The sequence below is a fragment of the Rhinatrema bivittatum genome, chromosome 16, assembly GCF_901001135.1.
Source record: "Rhinatrema bivittatum chromosome 16, aRhiBiv1.1, whole genome shotgun sequence".
Classification (NCBI taxonomy): domain Eukaryota; kingdom Metazoa; phylum Chordata; class Amphibia; order Gymnophiona; family Rhinatrematidae; genus Rhinatrema; species Rhinatrema bivittatum.
The window spans coordinates 15,525,772-15,546,180 of record NC_042630.1 but is presented as its reverse complement, the minus strand read 5'-3'; the positions used below and the strand labels follow the sequence as shown (position 1 = coordinate 15,546,180).

The following is a 20,409-nucleotide window of genomic DNA, read 5'->3' as shown; positions in this document are numbered from 1 at the left end:
TCCTAATATTTCCCCTGCCCTTCCTTTTCTAAGATGCCATGTGCATTTTGAAGGCTAATCCTTACCACCTTACTGTCATGGCCACCTCCTCTGGAAACCACAGAGGTCTCCTTTTCTTGTTCCTTTTATTTACTTTCCAAACACAAAGACTTCTTGTCTTCACCAAAGCTGCTTTTGATTTAGTCCACTGTTCTACTTCACTGGAAATTTTGTATCCTGCCGGCACCCGGTTGTCGTGCTCTCCTCAGTGGATGTTGCCTACGTAAGCTCATTCTACCCCCTCCTAATCCTTTTCCATGTGAACTGTTCCTTTCGTATGCATCTAAGTAACTCTGCATACAAACTGGTACTTGCGAAAACTGTCTGGCATAGCTTGGGTAGTCACATCCATAACACTGCTGGACTGCTGAGCTAGGCTATGTTACGTTTCTGCCGGCACATGTCAAATAGGTGCTGTAAGGAAAGCAGCTGCAGGAGTGAAACGGAAAATGTCATAATGCCTCTGTATCGCTCCATGGTGAGACCGCACCTTGAATACTGTGTACAATTCTGGTCGCCGCATCTCAAAAAAGATATAATTGCGATGGAGAAGGTACAGAGAAGGGCTACCAAAATGATAAGGGGAATGGAACAACTCCCCTATGAGGAAAGACTAAAGAGGTTAGGACTTTTCAGCTTGGAGAAGAGACGACTGAGGGGGGATATGATAGAGGTGTTTAAAATCATGAGAGGTCTAGAACGGGTAGATGTGAATCGGTTATTTACTCTTTCGGATAGTAGAAAGACTAGGGGGCACTCCATGAAGTTAGCATGGGGCACATTTAAAACTAATCGGAGAAAGTTCTTTTTTACTCAACGCACAATTAAACTCTGGAATTTGTTGCCAGAGAATGTGGTTAGTGCAGTTAGTATAGCTGTGTTTAAAAAAGGATTGGATAAGTTCTTGGAGGAGAAGTCCATTACCTGCTATTAAGTTCACTTAGAGAATAGCCACTGCCATTAGCAATGGTAACATGGAATAGACTTAGTTTTTGGGTACTTGCCAGGTTCTTGTGGCTTGGATTGGCCACTGTTGGAAACAGGATGCTGGGCTTGATGGACCCTTGGTCTGACCCAGTATGGCATTTTCTTATGTTCTTATGTTCTTATGTGGGCCTAAGTCAGCGAGGAGTGAAGAACATGTGGATGGCTCACATACCATATATGTGTGGTCTGTGTGGAGGCCAACTACAAAGGAAAGTGCAGACATTGATAAGAGATGATCAATGTCTTCCTACAAGCCGTGGATAGATAGGAGAACAAACATTTGGGCACGAAAGAAAGAGAATGAATATTTGGGAGCAGGTGGTCTAGCTGCCTCAGGGGCTACTACAATTATAAAACATACATAAATAAATCATACCTAAATAAATACATAAAAATGAATCAATTTAGATGCATTCTTAATTTAATTTTTGTATTTATTTGTTGAAATTTTATTTTATCTATATTGATTCATTTTTATGTATGTATTATGTATGATTTATTTATGTATGTTTTATAATTGTAGTAGGCCCTGAGGCAACTCATTTAATTGAGCAAAACCCGGCCAGAGTCTGGCTATCATCTTCACCAGACTATTTAATAAAGGCATCTTGTTTTTACCGATCATTTCGTTTTGGTTGCTACTTTGTATGAGCTTATACACGCTTGTGTGCACCTATGTGTGTGTGTGTGTGCCTAATTCGTATCTGTCCCAGTGTATGAAATCGTGAGAGATAGGGCTTCAAAGACAGAGCATATTAGCATACAGCAGCTGACGTTACTCAGGTTGTCTAGTTTATAACAGCATGTGTGTGTGTATTTATGCCTATGAATGTGCACTTGTGTGTGTGTGTGCCTGTGGATGTAAGGGCTGGTGCTACTATATGTGAGAAAGTGTGTGCGTCTGTGTGTGTTTGGGTGCCAATGCGTGCGGGTGCTGGTGCCTGTGTGAGAGTGTGTGTGCATATGTGTGTGTGCCTATGTATGTGTGTGACAAGGCTTTGCAGACAGAGCAGACTGTCTATGCACCATGCACCTTCCACAGTTCCTAGCACCATCTAGTGGCCAAACACAGATATGACTGTGTGACAGACTGACTGATACAGCACAAAGTTTTGTTTTGTTTTTTTGTTTATAATGTTGCAAAAATAGTGATTTTGGAAAAGTTCACCTAAAGAACAACATTTAGATTTATTTTTTTTTACAAGGAACTTTCGTATAATTCTGACAATATAAATTCATATAGTATCAAACCCATAGCTTTAATCACAGGTTCCAAAATGTAAAAGATTTTATTTAAAAAAAACTAAAATGCATCAGTCTACTAAGTGAATGAGTGTCTTATGCCAATATCCTTTGATTAAAGAAATTAAATAGTGATAAATACTTTCCAAAGGTGCTGACGAAATGTCTACATCTACCGTCCTAGTTGAGGCCCTGGATTTTAATTCTTGGTTGGAAGCAGTTTTCTGCTTGGATTTCCCAGTGGACGCTCTGAACAAGAGGGCGGATCCAGATGTTTTGGAATCTGCGGCTGCTTCGGGAAGCAGTCATCACTGTTTAATTTCTTTAATACTCGTTCACTTTGTGCACTGCTGCATGTAACAGCCCGTATACGAAAGTCGACAAATACACTGCATAAGGTGCATCAGTTTTCAAAGCAAACTTAGCTGTGTATGTTCACTTTGAAATTATAGGTGAAAAAAATAAAACTGGGGTTAAACATTACATAAAAACCAACTAGCGAAAGAAAAGTGATGAAATGTTAAATAATTGGATAGCAGAAAAAGGGACATTATAAGCATGTTATGGATTGGTTTGCATCACAACACGTTTGCACACTTAATTGTAAAAATAAATAAATAGGCCAATACTTTAGGTCTATAATGACAGCAAATCCACAGTAACTGATATTGCTTAATCCACTTTGAAGTGTCACTTTAAATTAAAAAGAAAGAAAATTAACTAGCCAAAAGGACACAGATTGTGCGCAGCAAATTTGGGGGGGAAATGTGCGTGCACACGTACTTTTGAAAACCAAAGGTGTGCGCGGGAGCGCGAACCCCTCCCCCAACTCCACTCTCCAGGAACGCCTCCTCTCAGCCAGGTAAACTTACGCCTATTCAAAACATACGCAAGTAAAGGTTACCCACCTATCGGGCGAGCAATTTTATAACAAGTCATTTCCAAGGGGGGAGACATCATTTTATCCATGGAAATGCCTTTGAAAACTACCTTCTTTAGGACCTATGATTAAATCTATGGATATGTAATTATATGGAGGATATGTGATTATATGGAGGATTTTATGAGAGACCCTTTCACATATACCTGAATGTTGTTCATTAGTTAGCATTTTTTGAAACCACTTTCTTTGCTAGATTTCTATATCTGTGGTATCATTTGGCCTATTTTTGTTTTATGATACTTTTGACATTTAACATGTAATCACTCCTAGAGGACTTTTATCGCCTTCTTGTTCTTCACAGTCATTTTCCCTAATAGCTGCTCCCGGGTGTTCATGTCAGGTCTCAGTAAAATGATGTAACACTTAGGGAAAAATATACAAACCAGAATCCCTGCACTAGAAGAGATGATCCCAAAGATTTCCACAGCAACTGTGTTTTTCCCCTGAGTGCTCAGATAGCCTGGGATGAAGGACAGCCAGACGCTCAGGAACACGAGCATGCTAAATGTGATCCACTTAGCCTCATTGAAGTTGTCAGGCAACTTGCGTGCAAGGAAGGCTACCAGGAAGCTGGCACATGCCAAGAGTCCCATGTATCCCAGCATGCACCATAGTGCAACATCTGAGCATTCATTGCACTGCCATATGATAATGCCAGTCTTCAGTTTCATGTTCTTCTCTGGGAAAGGAGGGCAGAGCAGCAGCCAGGTGGCACAGAGGAGAATCTGAAAAAGCATGGAAGCAGAAACTATCACAATGGGCACCTGGGCTCCAAGCCATCTCCTCAAGTTACTGTTGGGTTTGGTGGCATTAAAGGCAATGACCACCATGATGGTCTTGGCCAACACACAAGAGATACAGAGGACAAAGATGATGCCAAAGGCAGGCTGGCGGACCAGACAGATGACTGACTGAGGCTGTCCAATGAAGAGCAGTGAACAGAGAAAACTCAGTACCAAAGCTCCTAGGAGAAGGAAGGAGAGCTCTCGGTTGTTGGCTTTGACAATGGGAGTATGTCGATATTTGATGAAGACACACAGTATGGCTGCTGTGGTAATGGAGCAGAAAATGGTAACTACAGCCAAGATGGTACCCAAGACCTCCTGATAAGTGAGGAAGTCTATTTTCTTTGGAACACATTCACTTCTTTTCTCGTTGGGCCACTGGTCATTTGGACATGGCCAACAATTAGTGGAATCTGGAAGATAAGATTAAGCCATAAGCTTTACACAGAATACCTATAGCTTACATCCCTTCATAAGGTCTTCATCTATCACCTAATAAGATAGATTTTTAATAATATTTCCTGATGCTTCTACTTTTTTAAAACTTTATTTTAGTTTGCATTGGATTTTTTATCCTTTTCTTTAGAAAATAATTTAATAGATTTCCTCCTTTACCTGTCATGTTGGAAATCTCGCCTTCAGCACATGGAAGACAGTCGAAGCAGCAAAGTGACTGTCCCTTCTGAACTGCTTTCCTAAATCCAGGGAGGCAACTTTCGCTACACACAGATCGTGGAACCTAAAAGAGAGAGTATGGAAATTATCAGCTGTATGATGGGGTAATTTATTAAAAAATTGGGCAACTTTTTAAGCAGATAAAGAAAAACTGTGCTAGCCCACCTAAGTCAACCAGATCTGCTTTAGGTATAATTATAGCCACCTGAAAGTAACATGCTTACTTTTGCCACATAGAAAAAATGCATTCCTGAAGACATAAAAACAGGTCAGACCAATGGTCCATCTAGCTCAGCATCATGTCTCCAACAGTGGTTCCAGAATTATTAGTGTAACCCCTCTGTAAAGTACAGGATGAGTATGGAAGGGGACATAAAGTTATTTGTAAGTTCTTTTGAGTAGGGACCCTAGCTAGCTTTCACTTCTCTTCCCATCCCAAGGTGTAGGTCCTTCAGACTAGGGATGTGCAGAAGTCCTCTCCAGTCCCAGTACAGGGTGACAAGTGAGCTGTGATGGAGCTCCCTCATTCTGCTGTAAGCTGTGTGTTGGGTACCAGACAAACCACGCTCAGACCACATAGGCAGTGTCCAAAATAATGTGTTACTGATACAGTTTCATTGACTGGCACAATTAAATATGGTAAATCATACACCACAGTCTCTGCAGTTTCTTTCAGAATTACAGATCTTCTCTCCTCTGTCTGTGCATTAGTCGTTATTAGGCCAGGAATCCATCCACACTTCTGAAATAGATTGTGCTGTAGTCCCTCTAGGCTCTGCCCCCTTGACTGGATGGGAAACCCCTCCTGATGGCACAAAAATCTATTTTGGCACAGAGCCAATGTCTCTATCCCTCAGGGCTCTTTGAGGATGCCAGATGGGTGTCCTCCCTTGAATGTGGATCTTTTACTCACAGTTAGATTAATCTTCTGGTGGGATCATTGATGGTAGGAATCCTTGAGAACTGCAGATCTTGCCAGTTCCCTTGATGTTGGAAAACAAATCTTCTTCCCCAAATTAGATAACTGCAGGAATCCACTGCAACGGGTCACCACCTTTGTTGGGCAGATCTTCCCTAAACACTGGGCGTCTTCAGCCCAGGGTTCCCTGGGCTTCGGAAAGAACCAGGCCTTCAGCAGGGTTCCTCTAAATAAAGGTTCAAAATCTCAAAAATCAGTCCCAGAGCAGCCACTCTGCACCTCGAGGGGAGAGTACAGAGGCGGAGCCCCTCTGACCTGTCCTGGAGGGGTCTCGGAGGGTTTCTGAGGCTCCAGGTGGGCCCAAAATCTAACTTAGGAAAATACAACCTCTCTCTCTGACTTCCAAATAATACTGCCCCCAGAGCTTATTGCAGAGCTCGTCTATAAAACCTCAGGACTCAAGGGTATCCATTACAGCTCCGCCAGTGGGAGGGCTCTCCATGAATACTCCCTTAATTATTTCCCTAGCTGCACTAGACTGTTACAGGATCTATTAGTAACTCAAAAAGTGGTCTGAGTTACACTAATAACACCCAACAAACCTAAACCAGAGCTCTTCTAATCACTCCTGTAGATACATAACCCAGCCTGTAGATACATAACCCAGCCTGCAGATAGCAACCCAGCCCCCACTCAGTCTTTAAAATCTGTTTATGTCCTTGTCTTCTAGGAAGACAGACCCTTCTTGAACCCTGCCATGCTACTTGCTGTGACTACATCGTATGGCAGCAGATTAGCAATTTAACTACCTATAGAAACATTTTCTTGCATTCATCTGGAAACTGCTAACATACTATTTCATTGGATACCCCCTAGTCCTAGTATTTTTGGACAGGGTAAACAACTTCTTGCTTGTGGTTTGTTCTTTTCCACCCATGATCCTATAGACCTAAACCATGTTCTCCCTGAGTCCTTTCTTCTCCAAGCCAAAAAGCCCCAAAAATCTTAGCCTCTCCTAACATAAGTGATGCCCCAATCCTTTCACTACAATGGCCGCCCTCTCCTGCAGCTTCTCGAGCTCCACTACATCCCTTTTTGGGATGGGGCGACAAGAACTCCATGCAGTTTTCCAGCTGTGGTCGCAGCATAGCTCTATACATGATAATATCCTTGGATTTGCTATTGATGCCTTTCCAAATTACTCCTAACATTCTGTTGGCATCCCTGGCTGCTTCCTCACGCCGCACCAATGGCTTCAGTGCATGATCAACAGTAATTCCAAGTGGCAAGTTTATAAACGATCCATGTACTCTGACTTTCCAAAATAGTAAATGCATCATAGGTATGCCACTAGCATGGCTAATTTACACTGCCTACAAAAAAAAACAATATTCAAACTCCTTGTATTGAAAATCGGCTTTTTTATGCACGTACTTTTGCAGTTAGGTGCCCTATGGACAATTTTCTGAAATAAGTACAAATTCTACACACAAAATTGCACAGAAATCTTTTATAAGTTGAGGCGTAGATTTCCTACCTCTGTACTCTGAGTGCTCCATTGGATGGCGCTGATGTTTACTTGCATCTCCTGCCCTTTGGGTGCCCTGGAATCAAACCTTCCCACCTTCACATAGCTGATGGCACCGTCTGGCTGCTGCTGCCAGTTGATGATGTCGTACATGGCTGGGGGGTCACCGCCGCTGTCGAAGTACATCTCCTCCCCCATCTTGTGCCTGAAGCGCACCTTCCTCAGGTAGTGCAGGAGCTGGGGGAGAGGAGAAACAGAATGCATCCCTCACAGAATAAGGCCGGCTCCATCGCAGGCAGAGGAAATGGATCGAAAGGTAATGGCAGACATTCACAACGTTGCTGTGAAAGGGGAGGTGCCATTGCTTGATGATTTCAATTTTCCAGATGTCCATTTGGACATACCGGCTATGGTGTCATACGGAAGCAGAGAGATCCTGGATTGTTTGCAGGAAGTACTGCTCAAGCGTCTGATAACAGGACTGATATGTGAGGGGGCGATATTGGACCTGGTGCTTAGAAATGAAGAGAGTGTTTCTGATGTCACAGAGGGGCATCACCTGCGATTACAGGATGATGTGGCTCAGTAATAGAGAAGAGGGAGAGATGGCTTATTCAGAGGCATGGGTCCTGGACTTTGGAGAAAATGACTTTGTTATGACGGGGAGAGTACCTCAAGGAGGCATTGGCTGAATGGGATATGCTAGAGAACGTAGAAGAGCAGTGGGCAAAACTGAAAGGAGATATCGTAAGGGCTACAAATCTTTTTGTTAGAAAAACAGATAAAGGTAAGGGAGGAAAAGAGTCCACTGCGGTTTTCTAAACAAGTGATATAAAAGTAAGGGGAAAAGGTTAGCACTACAAGAGATTACAGAAAGAGGAAAGTAGGCAACAGTATCTGGAAAAGCTTAGAGAAGCTGGGAAAGCAGTCAGGAGAGCAAAGATGCAAATGGAAGAAAAAGTAGGAAATATGGTAAAAGAGGGGGACAAGATTTTTTAATGTGGGATCACACTGGTTTCCCTACTGAGGAGTATGGCTAATACTTAGATAAAGATAGTGTAGAGCAGAGGAAAGTGCCACCTTTGTACCAGCACCCCCCTTATTACAGGCTGCTGTACTGGCTTATTCCTAATAGAAATATAGAAATGTGACGGCAGAAAAAGACCTATCTAGTCTGCCCATCCTCTCAACTAATTCAGTTTTACACTCCCTACCATTCCCTCAGAGATCCCTTGTGTTTATCCAATGCTTTCTTGAACTCAGATACTGTCCTTGCCTCCACCACTTCCACGGGGAGGCCGTTCCACACATCCCCTACCCTCTCTGTAAAGAAATATTTCCCTAGATTGCTCCTGAGTCTACTCTCTTTCATCTTTATCCCATTACCCCTCAATTTAGAGCTTCCTTTGCATTGAAAAAGGCCCACCTCCTATGCATGGAAATCATTGAGTTATTTAAATATCTCTATCATATCTCCTCTAACATGCTTTTCCTCTAGGGTATACATAAAAGCATGTGACACCTAGTGCCTGTGTGGATTTTTAGTTTTGGATTTGAGAGAACAGGCGCAGTTTCATTCACTTCCCTTAAGTTTGTAAAATAAAGGTCTAGAGGCCTAGTTGAGGAGTCTTAGAAAGTTTCCAACACACATCCACTGGTTGGTAAATTATCTCGCTGTAGTTTTTGAGTTATGTGCTCATTGTTTGATTTTTCCTGGGATGAGGTTTTTATCCTCCTTTCCTACCCAGGGAAAGAAGACATTTTTTTCTTGGTCATCGTAGTGTGCTTTAGCCCAAGGGATCCCCTTTCCAGAGCAGCAGCAGCTGGAGAATAAGGAGTGGATGCCCAGCTAGTATCATAAGAGGAAGAAAGAGCAGAATTTGAGCTACCACTCTGGGTAGCGAACAGCTAAGAAAGTGCCCTAAGAGTACATGGGAAATGGAGAGAAGACTGGAGCTCAAGGTCAAGTGTGTGAGTCCCAGGAATTCTTATAGGGAACTAAACTGAGAGAGGAGAACCTCATGTTTACAGTAAACCCAGGGAGACTTCACAGTCTATTAAAGGATAAAGAAGGGAGCCTGAGGAAGACATCAAGGGATGAGAGAATCACAGATTTACCGTGTTAAGAACATAAGAACATAAGAACATGCCATACTGGGTCAGACCAAGGGTCCATCAAGCCCAGCATCCTGTTTTCAACAGTGGCCAATCCAGGTCATAAGAGCTTGGTAAGTTCTCAAAAACTAAGTCTATTCCATGTTACCATTCTAATGGCAGTGGCTATTCTCTAAGTGAACTTAATAGCAGGTAATGGACTTCTCCTCCAAGAACTTATCCAATCCTTTTTTAAACACCGCTATACTAACTGCACTAACCACATCCTCTGGCAACAAATTCCAGAATTTAATTGTGCGTTGAGTGAAAAAGAACTTTCTCCGATTAGTTTTAAATGTGCCACATGCTAACTTCATGGAGTGCCCCCTAGTCTTTCTACTATCCAAAAGAGTAAATAACCGATTCACATCTACCCATTCTAGATCTCTCATAATTTTAAACATCTCTATCATATCCCCCTTCAGCCGTCTCTTCTCCAAGCTGAAAAGTCCTAACCTCTTTAGTCTTTCCTCATAGGGGAGCTGTTCCATTCCCCTTATCATTTTGGTAGCCCTTCTCTGTACCTTCTCCATCGCAATTATATCTTTTTTGAGATGCGGCGACTAGAATTGTACACAGTATTCAAGTTGCGGTCTCACCATGGAGTGATACAGAGGCATTATGACATTTTCCGTTTTATTCACCATTCCCTTTCTAATAATTCCCAACATTCTGTTTGCTTTTTTGACTGCTGCAGCACACTGAACCAACGATTTCAATGTGTTATCCACTATGATGCCTAGATCTCTTTCTTGGGTAGTAGCACCTAATATGGAACCCAACATTGTGTAATTATAGCATGGGTTATTTTTCCCTATATGCATCACCTTGCACTTATCCACATTAAATTTCATCTGCCATTTGGATGCCCTTGCTTTATGCCCTTGCTTTATGAACAGGATGTGAGAATGATTTGTATCAAGTGCCTTATTTTCATGTTTGCACAATTTAATCAAGAAAGCTTTATGTTGGAACATCATTACAGTGCCCTGCTTCGTTTTTGGCCCTCAAGGACAGAACAGTGAATGCCCATAGCCTAGCAGGTTTATCCTCTCCCCTGCCAAAAAAATAGAGTGGCATTAACAAGGATGTAGCCCCAGTATTGAGTGTGACTCAGTGAGAATCAGCCAAGTTGGGGTTACATTTAGATATGTTAGTTTGACAGGAGGAAGTGCCAAAATGTGATTGTAAGTCTCAAAGGTGAAGGGAATAATATATATATATATAGGCTAACAAGGAGAAAGTGGAATTGTTTAACAAATATTTCTCTTCACTGAGGAAGGGCTTGGAGAAAACTGCCACAGACAGGAATGGAAGTGAGTTAGACCTCAAACAACTTTCAGAAGACCTTTTTCATGAGAAGCTAGCAAAACTAAATGTAGATAAAGCAATGGGGCTGAACGAAATACATCTGAGGGTATTAAGGCAGCTCCATTGTCTGACCTATTCAACAACCTTTAGAATCATGAGTAGTTCCAAGCGACTGGAGACAGGCAAATGTGGTTAGCTCATCACACAAATGAAAGTAAGAAAGAGTTTAAAAACTACTGGCCAGTTAGTTTGACCTCAGTGGTGAGTAAATTAATGGAATCGCTGATAAAACAGAGGATAGTGCAGATGCTGGAATCCAGTAGGATTCAAGACAGCATGGTTTAGCAGATACAGATCTTGTCAGAAGAATCTAATCAAGTTCCTTGATTGGTGGACCAGAGAGTTATGTCAGGGGAAAGCTCTAGATGTAGTGCACTTGAATTTCAGCAAGGCTTTTGACATAGTTCTGCGTAGGCAACTTAGAAGTAAAATGATTGCCCTAGATATTGGACCCTAAAGTGATTGGGTTAGAAACTGGTTGAGTGGGAGGGGACAAATGGTAGTGGGTAAGCAGAGTACACCTCCAGGGAAAGGAGGGATCAGTCTTCTGTACAGTTCTGTTTAACATTTTCATAAGTGATATTATGGAAGGGTGTATCGGAAAAGGTTTACCCTTTTGCAGACGATATCAAAACCTGCAACATGGTAGACACACTAGAAGGCATGAAAAACATGAGGAGGGATCTAGTGAAGCTTGAGGACTGGTCTAAAAGCTGGCAACTAACATTTAATGGTAAAAAATGCAGGGTCTTGGATTTCAGTTGCAAAAATCCAAGGGAGCATATAGTAGGAGTGAAGTTCTGAGCACAAAACAAAAATGGGATTTTGGGGTAATCATATCTGATGCTCTTAAGGTGGCCAAACAGATAAGGAGAAGCTAAAAATGCAGAAGTATACTTGGGTATACAGGATGAGGAATAACCAGCAGGAAAGTAAAGGTGATATTGCCTCTCTATAAGATCTTCAGTGAGATCTCATTTAGAGTATTGTGTGACAATTCTGGAAACCACACCTTTTAAAGTATATAAACCAAATAGATGAGGACAGTATCGAAATTTAAGAAGGCAGGGGACAAGTACAGAGGATCTATGAGGGAGAAGAAGGGACTATAAGGCTGAGCATGAGATGTTGCTGGGCAAACTGGATGGGTCGTAGGGTCTTTATCTGCCATTATGTTCTGTGTTTCTATATAGAGGAAGTAAAAGCAAATAAAGTGAACAAAAAATTATTCCAATGTTTTACCTGCCAAGGTTTGAAATTCCGAATGTCGGCACATGTGTGGTTGGTGAAGGGCCCTTTTCCTGGTACACAGAAATGCATGTCTTGTAGGGCATATGCCATGGCATACGCTGCATTGTAGACATTGAAGCTGACTCTTAGGTTGGATTCACCAAAATAAGGGCTGTTGTAGTCTTCCAGCTTTTCAGTTCCTGTGCAGGGGACTCTGGTTGCACCAATGCTCCCACCTACCATGGTTTGGTTGACATTAGAGTTGGGCCATTGGCACTTGAAGGCCACTTCCCAGAACAGCCGAACAAATATGTTATCTGGAGAAGTAGGGTGCATATTTAGGAGGAATTTTTTTAACCCTGGCATCTTACCTTCATAGATGGAAAATCCTATGCTGCCACTTAACAGGTTAGCATACTCTTGCTTGGAGATACTAGGCGAGGTTGACCAACCTTCACCGGCAATCCACACCTTGCCTGTTACATTTTGCCTTAAAAGCCCTTCTAATATTGGCTGCATATAAGGTTCAGAAGAAAACAGCACAATGGCATTGGAGGAAGATCTCAAGATCACCTCAATGATGTATTTGGTCTTTTTGGTTGAAGGGATTAGAGGAATGGATTCATGAAAAGCAATGCAGGCCTCCCCAGACCTCAATAACTCCTCTTTTATGAGCTGAGCACCCATTTCGCCATAAGCATCTCCAGTGGATAGCAGCCCCACCCAGGTCCAGCCAAAGTATAATGCCAACCGAGCTATTCCCCGAGCCTGGACAATGTCACTGGGAGCTGTCCGTAGGAAAGAGGGAAACTGAAACTTGTTGCTGAGCTGAGGACTAGTTGCAAAATAACTGATCTGTAAAAGAAGAACCTTCGCTGTTTAATGAGCACCATGAATGCTTTAGTGTGCGGTCACTAGCAAGCAATGTCAGACCCTGGTCACAGCAATTCATCTTTACATCACGTTTAACCCCTCTGGTCCCAGCCTCTATGAGACTAACTTGGGTGACTGCCAAGTCCAAGGAAAAAAGGATGATCTAGAGCAAAAGCGCTGAATAGTGATTCATAAGAAGTCTTGGGATTTGAGTTCAAAACTACCCTTTCCCACTGATTCTCTGTATGAAATTTGACCTTCTCAAGTTACTTCCCTATAACACTAAAACCCTATTAAAAAGAAGGTAGTTACCTTAATTTGACTTTTCCAATTAGCAAATTAAAAACAATAGTTGCTGCAATTCCTACATTCTTGGCAGGCTGCAATACCTTTAACTGCACCAATATTAGAATTATCCTAAGATGTAGTTGTACAAAAAGACACATAGGTCCCTTCTTTATATATCCTAAACATTCATCTTTAGCTCTACTAGCAAAAATGCAAAAACTTTACCTGTGGGTACCTGTAAGGTCCCAGCAGCACAGCCATAGACATGGATTGGGTGGAGCTAGAATCCCCGATGATGCCAGCTAATCGGGAAAATTTCTGGCAGCGGTAGTTGGGGATGTGTGCTCCCTTCCCTGTGAGAATCCAGAGGGTGGTCCTGATGGACCTCTCTAGGGCCAGGCAGGAGTCGTAGATCAGGAAGCCCAGGGTGACATTGGAAAGAAAGGTCTGGTCGCGATTGATTTCATCAACGGCAAAAGCCATGGACAGAGCCCAACGATAGCGCCTTTCCTGGAATCTAAACAGAATATGGAAGAAGAGTAGGAAGAAACATTTGACAAGGGCAGTACAAAGTTTCAGTAACCGTATTTGTCCTCGATTTTGTGTAGGCTGTGATACCTTTTATTTGTCTACTATAAGCATTATCCAAAGGTGATGGTGTACATGAGATTAAGAGACAATATAAGTCTCCTCTTCCAGTGAAGAATGAGGATTATCCAAAGATGGCGTACATGAGCTTTTGGGACCAAATAGGTTTCTGCTACATCTGACTACGTCTCTGCATTTATCTTATGGCAGGTGCTCAGTCCCGGTCCTTATTCTACTGCTGGAGATTTAGCCTTGCGCTCTTGATACAGCAAGAGCTCTTTCTCCTCACTTAAAGGTGAATTTTAACAGCCTGGCATGCACTGAAATTAGGGGATGAGCAAGAAAGTCTGGCGGGCTCGCGCGCGCCTCCCGTATTTTAAAAAGAGCCCATAAACCCGCGTAAATGCCACGGCGCGCACATCTCGAAAATTTCCAAAAAGGGTCAGGGTGTGGCGGGCATGGTCTGGGCGGGGCATGGGCATTTCAGGGCCTGGCCAAGAGATGTGCACGTAAATACTTACGTGCCCAGCACACACTGAGGTCCCCCGCTGCGTAACTTTACTTCTGCTACGGATGACATGTAAGTCATAAAATAAAAGGATTGAGTGTAGGCTATCAAACGGGGAGGGGGGGGGTGGAGGACCTAGCTGTTAACTGGGCAAACTGGTGGATGAAATGGTAAACTGGGAATGGCGTGGACGCACGCCCTTTTTAAAATCCCACCAGTTTGAAAGTTACCGTCTTATTGTGCAGCAAGAGCTCATTCCTTGTGCTTCTTATACAATGGATGCTCAATCCTTTTGCATATTATGCACCAGCAGGCCTGTTCCTGCCTTTATTATATGGCAGGAGGTTGGTCCTTATGCTTATTTATTTTATTTTAAAAAGAAAAGAATTAGCAATGAGAATGGGCACTGAGAAATAAGACCTAGAAATGAAAGATGGAAAAAAACCAAAACAATTTTTATAATAACAAAAAAATAATGGGAGGCTGTGTCTCTTCCTCGGTTTTCCAAGTGCTGCTGCTTCTTCCTCTTGTACTGTGGCTTCTTAGTCCTTTCTTCCCAGGTGTGACAAGAGAGAATGATAAGCAGAAGGGGTATGAGGAGCATCCAGTGTAAAACAGATAGGGCTCTTCTACTGGCTCAGCCGGGGGGGGACCTGCTCCTCCAGTTTGGCAATAGAGTCCCTGGTGTAGATTCAGACGTTTGCAGACTCAGATCCCCAGGTCCACAGCTGGAAAACAGACTGTGGCACCGGGCAGTGCTGAAGTGAGTGCAGAGCTTGCACATTACACCATAGAAGCCCTCGGTGATTGTTGGGGTCCTGTGCAAAAATCCCCCTTTATTCCTGCCCAACCCACTCCGAACAAGAATAACGCGATCGTTTTTTTACAATGCCTGCCCCTTCAATAATGCACCGCAGTTTGCCCTAACACAACACCTCCTGCCCCCCCCCCGCACACTCGCAAAACACCCCCATCGTTAGTCATGGTGGTGTTCTGCAGGACCCGACACAGCACCTTCTCCCACCTCTGCCTCCCCCACAAAAACAATAACAGAGCCTCCGTGCCCCCACACAGACGTCCATCCACCCCCACCTCCACAAAACCACTATCGCCATCGGTGGTAATGATGATATTCTTGAGGGGTGGGAAGCCTCAACGCACACTTCCTGCCATACAAGAAATATTTCCTACCTGTAGCTTCAGCAGTGCTGGGGAGGGAGGAGCTCCCACGTAGGCAGTCTACAGACCCCAGCTTCGGTGGCCACAGTGGTGGTGGGATGGGTTCCTGGGCAAGCAGGCCTTCTCTTCAATGGCTTTGGTGGAGGGAGCTCCCAGACAGGCAGATCCCCAACTTAAACGGCCGGGGCAGTGCGGTTATGCTGGTGGCGGTCTTGATCTCAGGCAGGCAGCAATCTCTGGCTTTAGAGAAACTGCAGCGAGGGTGCTGGGGTTCCCAAGCGGGCAGCTCCCTGCTTCAATAGCCATGGGGGAAAGGGTGGCTTCCAAGCAGGCAAGCCACAGTGGGAGGGAGGAGATCCTAACTAACAGGCTTCGGTGGGGGCAGTGAGGCAAAGTAGTGCCGGCAGCTGGCAGCAGGCACTCTGAGAAAGAGGTAATGTTGGCAGCTTGCAAGCACTTTGCCTCCTGCATGTGCATCCCACATTTTGCAACAGGGCACATCTTGTGCACCAATGCCCTTCCTCCTGCCGCTACAGACTGGCTGCTCGCTGTGACCGTACCAGAAGAGGGAGGGGAATACTGCCACCTCATACCCCCAAGTTTGCTCACAACTGATGCATTCTTCAGTAGTTCATATAGTATATCACTCCCACCTGCCATTGGGCCCCCACCCCCAGCCTGGGGCCCCAGGCTGCCCCGTAGATAAGTGCTTCAGTAAAAGAGGAGACTCCCTAGTTTTCTATTCCTCTGTGACAGCACTGCAACAAAATCCTACACCCTGTCAAAATGGTCCCTTTCCTCCAGTTAACAAATCACATGGATCCTGGTAGGTGCTCTACGTAACCTTGCCCACTGCTACGTCAACTGTGGCTTGGATCAGCTACAGCTGCAGGTGTTTTTGCTATATGAAACATGGATTAGGTGTGGTGAGGGGTCATCTCCCTGTTTGTGGAAGCCAACCTCTCCGGCCCACCCCCACACAGCAAACTCATATGGCTCACAGAAACTCATCAGAAGACTGTTTCTTTGCCATAAATCTCCAAGAGCTTAAACTGGATTCTTTGCAGGTTGTGTGATATCTTTTTTTGGACCAACTTATCACATACATGACCCATCACATCTAAGGAAGTCATTTTGTGATCTGTGAAAGCTCATGTACAGCATCATCTTTGGTCAACTCTTATGGTAGCTCAACAGCCTGCAAATAATTCGGTTTTCTGCAGGACCAAAATGAGTGCACGTAATCTGCATTAAAGTGAAAGGGAGACTTACTCGTGGCAGATGATGGATTTTGGGGACTCAGTGAAAGATATTTGTAATTCTCTCCAGTTGTGCACTGGGAAGATGCCTCCGATGGTGATGTCTCCAACCTGTGCATAGCCAGCCTCACCTCCGCTTCTCAAGGCACAGCCCTGGCCATCGGCTGAGAAGATGGGTGCTGGCATCATCAGCAACATCACCAGCAAAGGAAGCCTCATTTCCACAGAGATCCCCTGGTCTAATGCTGAAGCATGAGCCACCGAGAGTGAAATGGTCTTAGAAAAGAGAATGAAGAGGATCAGCTGGATATGCACTGGGTGTTTCTGCTTTGAAGGGTAGGCGTAGACCTTGTGGTCAATTTGCAGTAGATTCCTCTTGGAATTGCTTGCTGGTTGATATCCTTTGGGTTGCATTCAAAGATTAGCTTCATAAACATCTATGTGTGCGTACCAGGTCTATAAATACTTGTGTGCTTTCATATATACCACAAAGGCATTGCTGAGTTTCACAGCACAGTCTGTAACAAGATTACTCTTCCCTGGATTCTCCCCCGCATTTATACTATGTTCATCCCATCCTTGAACTGGGAGTGCTTTCCCTCTGGAGAACGTTGAATCATAATTAAATTAATTAGAATTCCATTCTAATTACACATCTTGCTATCTATACTTAGAAACATTTTTCTCTGATTTCAATTATGGCTGTAAATGACCATGAAAATTGGGAGATACTGCTGGGACAGAAGAAGTTTTAACAGTGTCCTGTTCCCTATGGCTCTTACCACAAACAAGGTCATCTTGTTTGAATTTAAGAAACTGATGACCAAGTTGCCAGATTACAGATTGGAGACTTCAACTCTTGACATGCATTTACGGCAGGAGCGGGCCTAATTTGGTAACAGCATCAGAAGAGAGCTGACAACATGGATATTTTAGCGATGGGGCATGTGTCTGCACCAAGCTGGACTGAGCCCCTCAGCTCATTTCAGATACAGCACCATAATGCTGCCAAGTAGTGATGCCATTTGTTCACTACTCATCTGGTTGACAGGGATGTGGATAGCAAACAAAATAAAAGGCTTCTGTATTCCTGCCTCTCCCCTGAACAGTCTAGCCTTAAAGGGCTCTGCATGCCATGATCTGTATTCCTGTGCCCATCCCCTTAGCCATCCAGTCCTATAGTTAACAGGTTCTGTATTCATATACCAAACTCCTAAACCATGCAGTCCTAGATGTGTCCAGATTTGGACCAGAGGTTCAAAGCATTTTTTCCATAGACACAGCACGGAAAAATCATTTGAATATAATCTGTGCTCATTCCATGAGTCTGTATCCAGGAGCCACTCCCCTGAGCCATTCAATCTAGAGGTACAGTATAGTGCAGTGTCACAGTCCACAGAGAGAGAGAGCGCATGAATTGTTCAGTGAGTTCACTGGTAAGGATTATCAAAATTGCCTCAGCAGTGTTATAGTTCTTTCACTGGCATTGCCAGCAAATTCCTTGCTCAGGTTGGGTAGAGAATAAACGGCCGTCTGTCTTCAGCATGGGGTGGGTGTTGAGCAGTACTGCTGTTGGCTTGGAATGGAAGCAGCAGTCACTTCCACTGAGCTGTACTGTGAGATGCTGCCAGTTCATTGCAGGGGTGTACTACACTCAAACCCTGATAAGACAACGTAAGGGGGCAGCCGGCACAGAGCGACAGATGTAATCCTAAACACCTTGCTGGGAAGACTGGATAGGTCCTTTAGATCTTTATCTGCTATCATTTATTATGTTACTATGAAGAGTGTTGGGTGTTATAAAAAGGCAATGCTACGCCACAGCAGTGTGCGGTAATAAGCAAACGTCCCATAAAAAAACATCATTAGAATGGGAATGCAAACCAAGGTTGATCAAACAATAAAGAGATCCATATTCAAAAGATTTGACTGGCTAACTTTGGGAGATAGCCATGTAAACTTTGGGGATTTAAATTATCATTTGGCCAATGAGTGGGTACATTTTGATTGAGAAAATTGTTGCCCGCACAAAATTTACGCACATTAAAAGAAGCAGAGTTGGAGGCATTTCCGGGGTGCAGTAAAACTTTAGCCGATCTGCATCGGGGGGAAAAAAAAGGTTGCCCCAAAGCTACGTGCATACAGTTACAGGTGTAACATTATTAACTTGACATGTTCATCAGCAGACTTTATCCCGCTGAACATCCGGCTCTCTGAATCTGGGGTTCAGTGTAACTGCTGAGTAGATAAAACTCTCCCGGATCGGTGGCACTCCTCCCGCTCAGCGAAAAGATGGGGGTCACGCTTAACAGGAAGGGCAGGCGCTGGAATTTCCAAACGCATTCGTATGGGAAAGTGAACAGAAACTGCCAAAGGCCTCACTACAGCTTGACAAGCATGGGGATGCAACATCAATGTTGTACAACGTGCACGAAAATGAACTGCAGCATGACATTTAGCGATGGTTATCTCTTCAGTATCGCTGCAGTTTTATGTCTTTTAAACATTTACCATAGCACAGCAGGAAAGAAGTTCTTCCAGAGAAATTGAGAAGCTTAGCAAGCTCCTGGAAGTTAGGGAGAATATAGCGGCTCCCTGTTAGTGAGATTTTTCTCAGCCTAGGGTACACCAGTGGGGATGCACTTCAAACCACACAAAGTATTAAACACAGCCGGCAATCCCCTAGGAAAGTTATTTTATTCAACCCTGCAGAGGGGAATGCATTTCCTGTTCCTCTTTCTCTGGTGTTGTACTGCTGGCAGATTTTGGCTTCCTGGGGGTTTCAGTTTATTATTTTGTCTGCATGTGTCTGTTTTTGATTAATAGTGCTATAATCTCTGTTTGATGAAGGTCCATCTGCATTATGTGTGTGTAACTGAAGGGAGATGTTCTGTTGGCATGTAGTTTGAATGCAGGGATCTAGAACAGCTTAGCATGTATTTTTTTCAGAACTGAAATTCCCAGCCTTTGTCGTCGTCGTCATCATCATCATCATCATCATCATCATCATCAACACGTGCCATCTTTGATATGAAAGTTGGTAACTCCCATGCAAATGCTGGGGATTAGTGTCGGTAGGGTATGGTAGGTTTGATTGCTACACAGGTGCTGCTTGTGCTTTTTCTGGCAGTGGAGGGGGTATGTGTTGCTGCCACTGTGATGACACCAGAATCTGAATATTCCTTTTTTGTACGGTGCGTAGTAAGAGAAAACATCATAGTTCTGCTCTGCACTCATTGCTGGGGGTATTACTTTGGAGGTGCAGGTTCTCACCCATTCTCTATAGTTTGGGGTTAATAAAGAGCATCAGACTTCACTTGCATAGTGGAGAACTGGTTGAACGATACTTTCAAATCATTTTAGTAAGTAGTTTAATTGGGGGATGAAACCAGCCAAGGGTTTCTTTATTGCATCTGAAGCTCTCCAGAAATTCATTAAACCATGCAGCCCTAAATGTGACAAGTTCTACCTCCCTTGACTCATCCTATGAGCCATTCATTTCTAGAGGCAACAGGGCTTCTCTATCCCCAAGCCCATCTCCTGAGTCATCGTATCTTACAGGCAACAGGATCTGCGTCTCTGTCCTAGTTCCCCTTAGCCTCCAGTCCAAGTGGTGACAGCCTGTGAACCTTGGGTCCATCCTCTGAGCCATAGAGTTTTACAGATTTTGTATCCCACTACAAATCCTCTTAGCCATCACATCCAAGAAGTGAAAAGTTTTATATCCATCCAACCCCTTAACAAACGTACTCTTGGCCCCCTTTTTTTTTTAAACCTGGAAAATTATCATTGATAAATTTAGAAGGTGATGCTAATATTTCCCAAATGATATTTCCATGTA

General features: G+C 43.6%; 1 protein-coding gene across 1 annotated transcript; it reads right to left on the bottom strand.

Annotated features, from left to right (window-relative positions):
- Positions 1 to 3,477: 3,477 nt before the first annotated feature.
- Positions 3,478 to 19,591, bottom strand: LOC115077404 (extracellular calcium-sensing receptor-like). The gene is made up of 7 exons (XM_029579693.1): positions 19,534 to 19,591; positions 16,582 to 16,969; positions 13,260 to 13,551; positions 11,886 to 12,728; positions 7,128 to 7,355; positions 4,612 to 4,735; positions 3,478 to 4,409 (listed from the first exon to the last, which is right to left on the bottom strand). Exons 1-7 carry the CDS (start codon positions 19,589 to 19,591, stop codon positions 3,478 to 3,480), a joined length of 2,865 nt encoding a protein of 954 aa, XP_029435553.1.
- Positions 19,592 to 20,409: the final 818 nt, after the last annotated feature.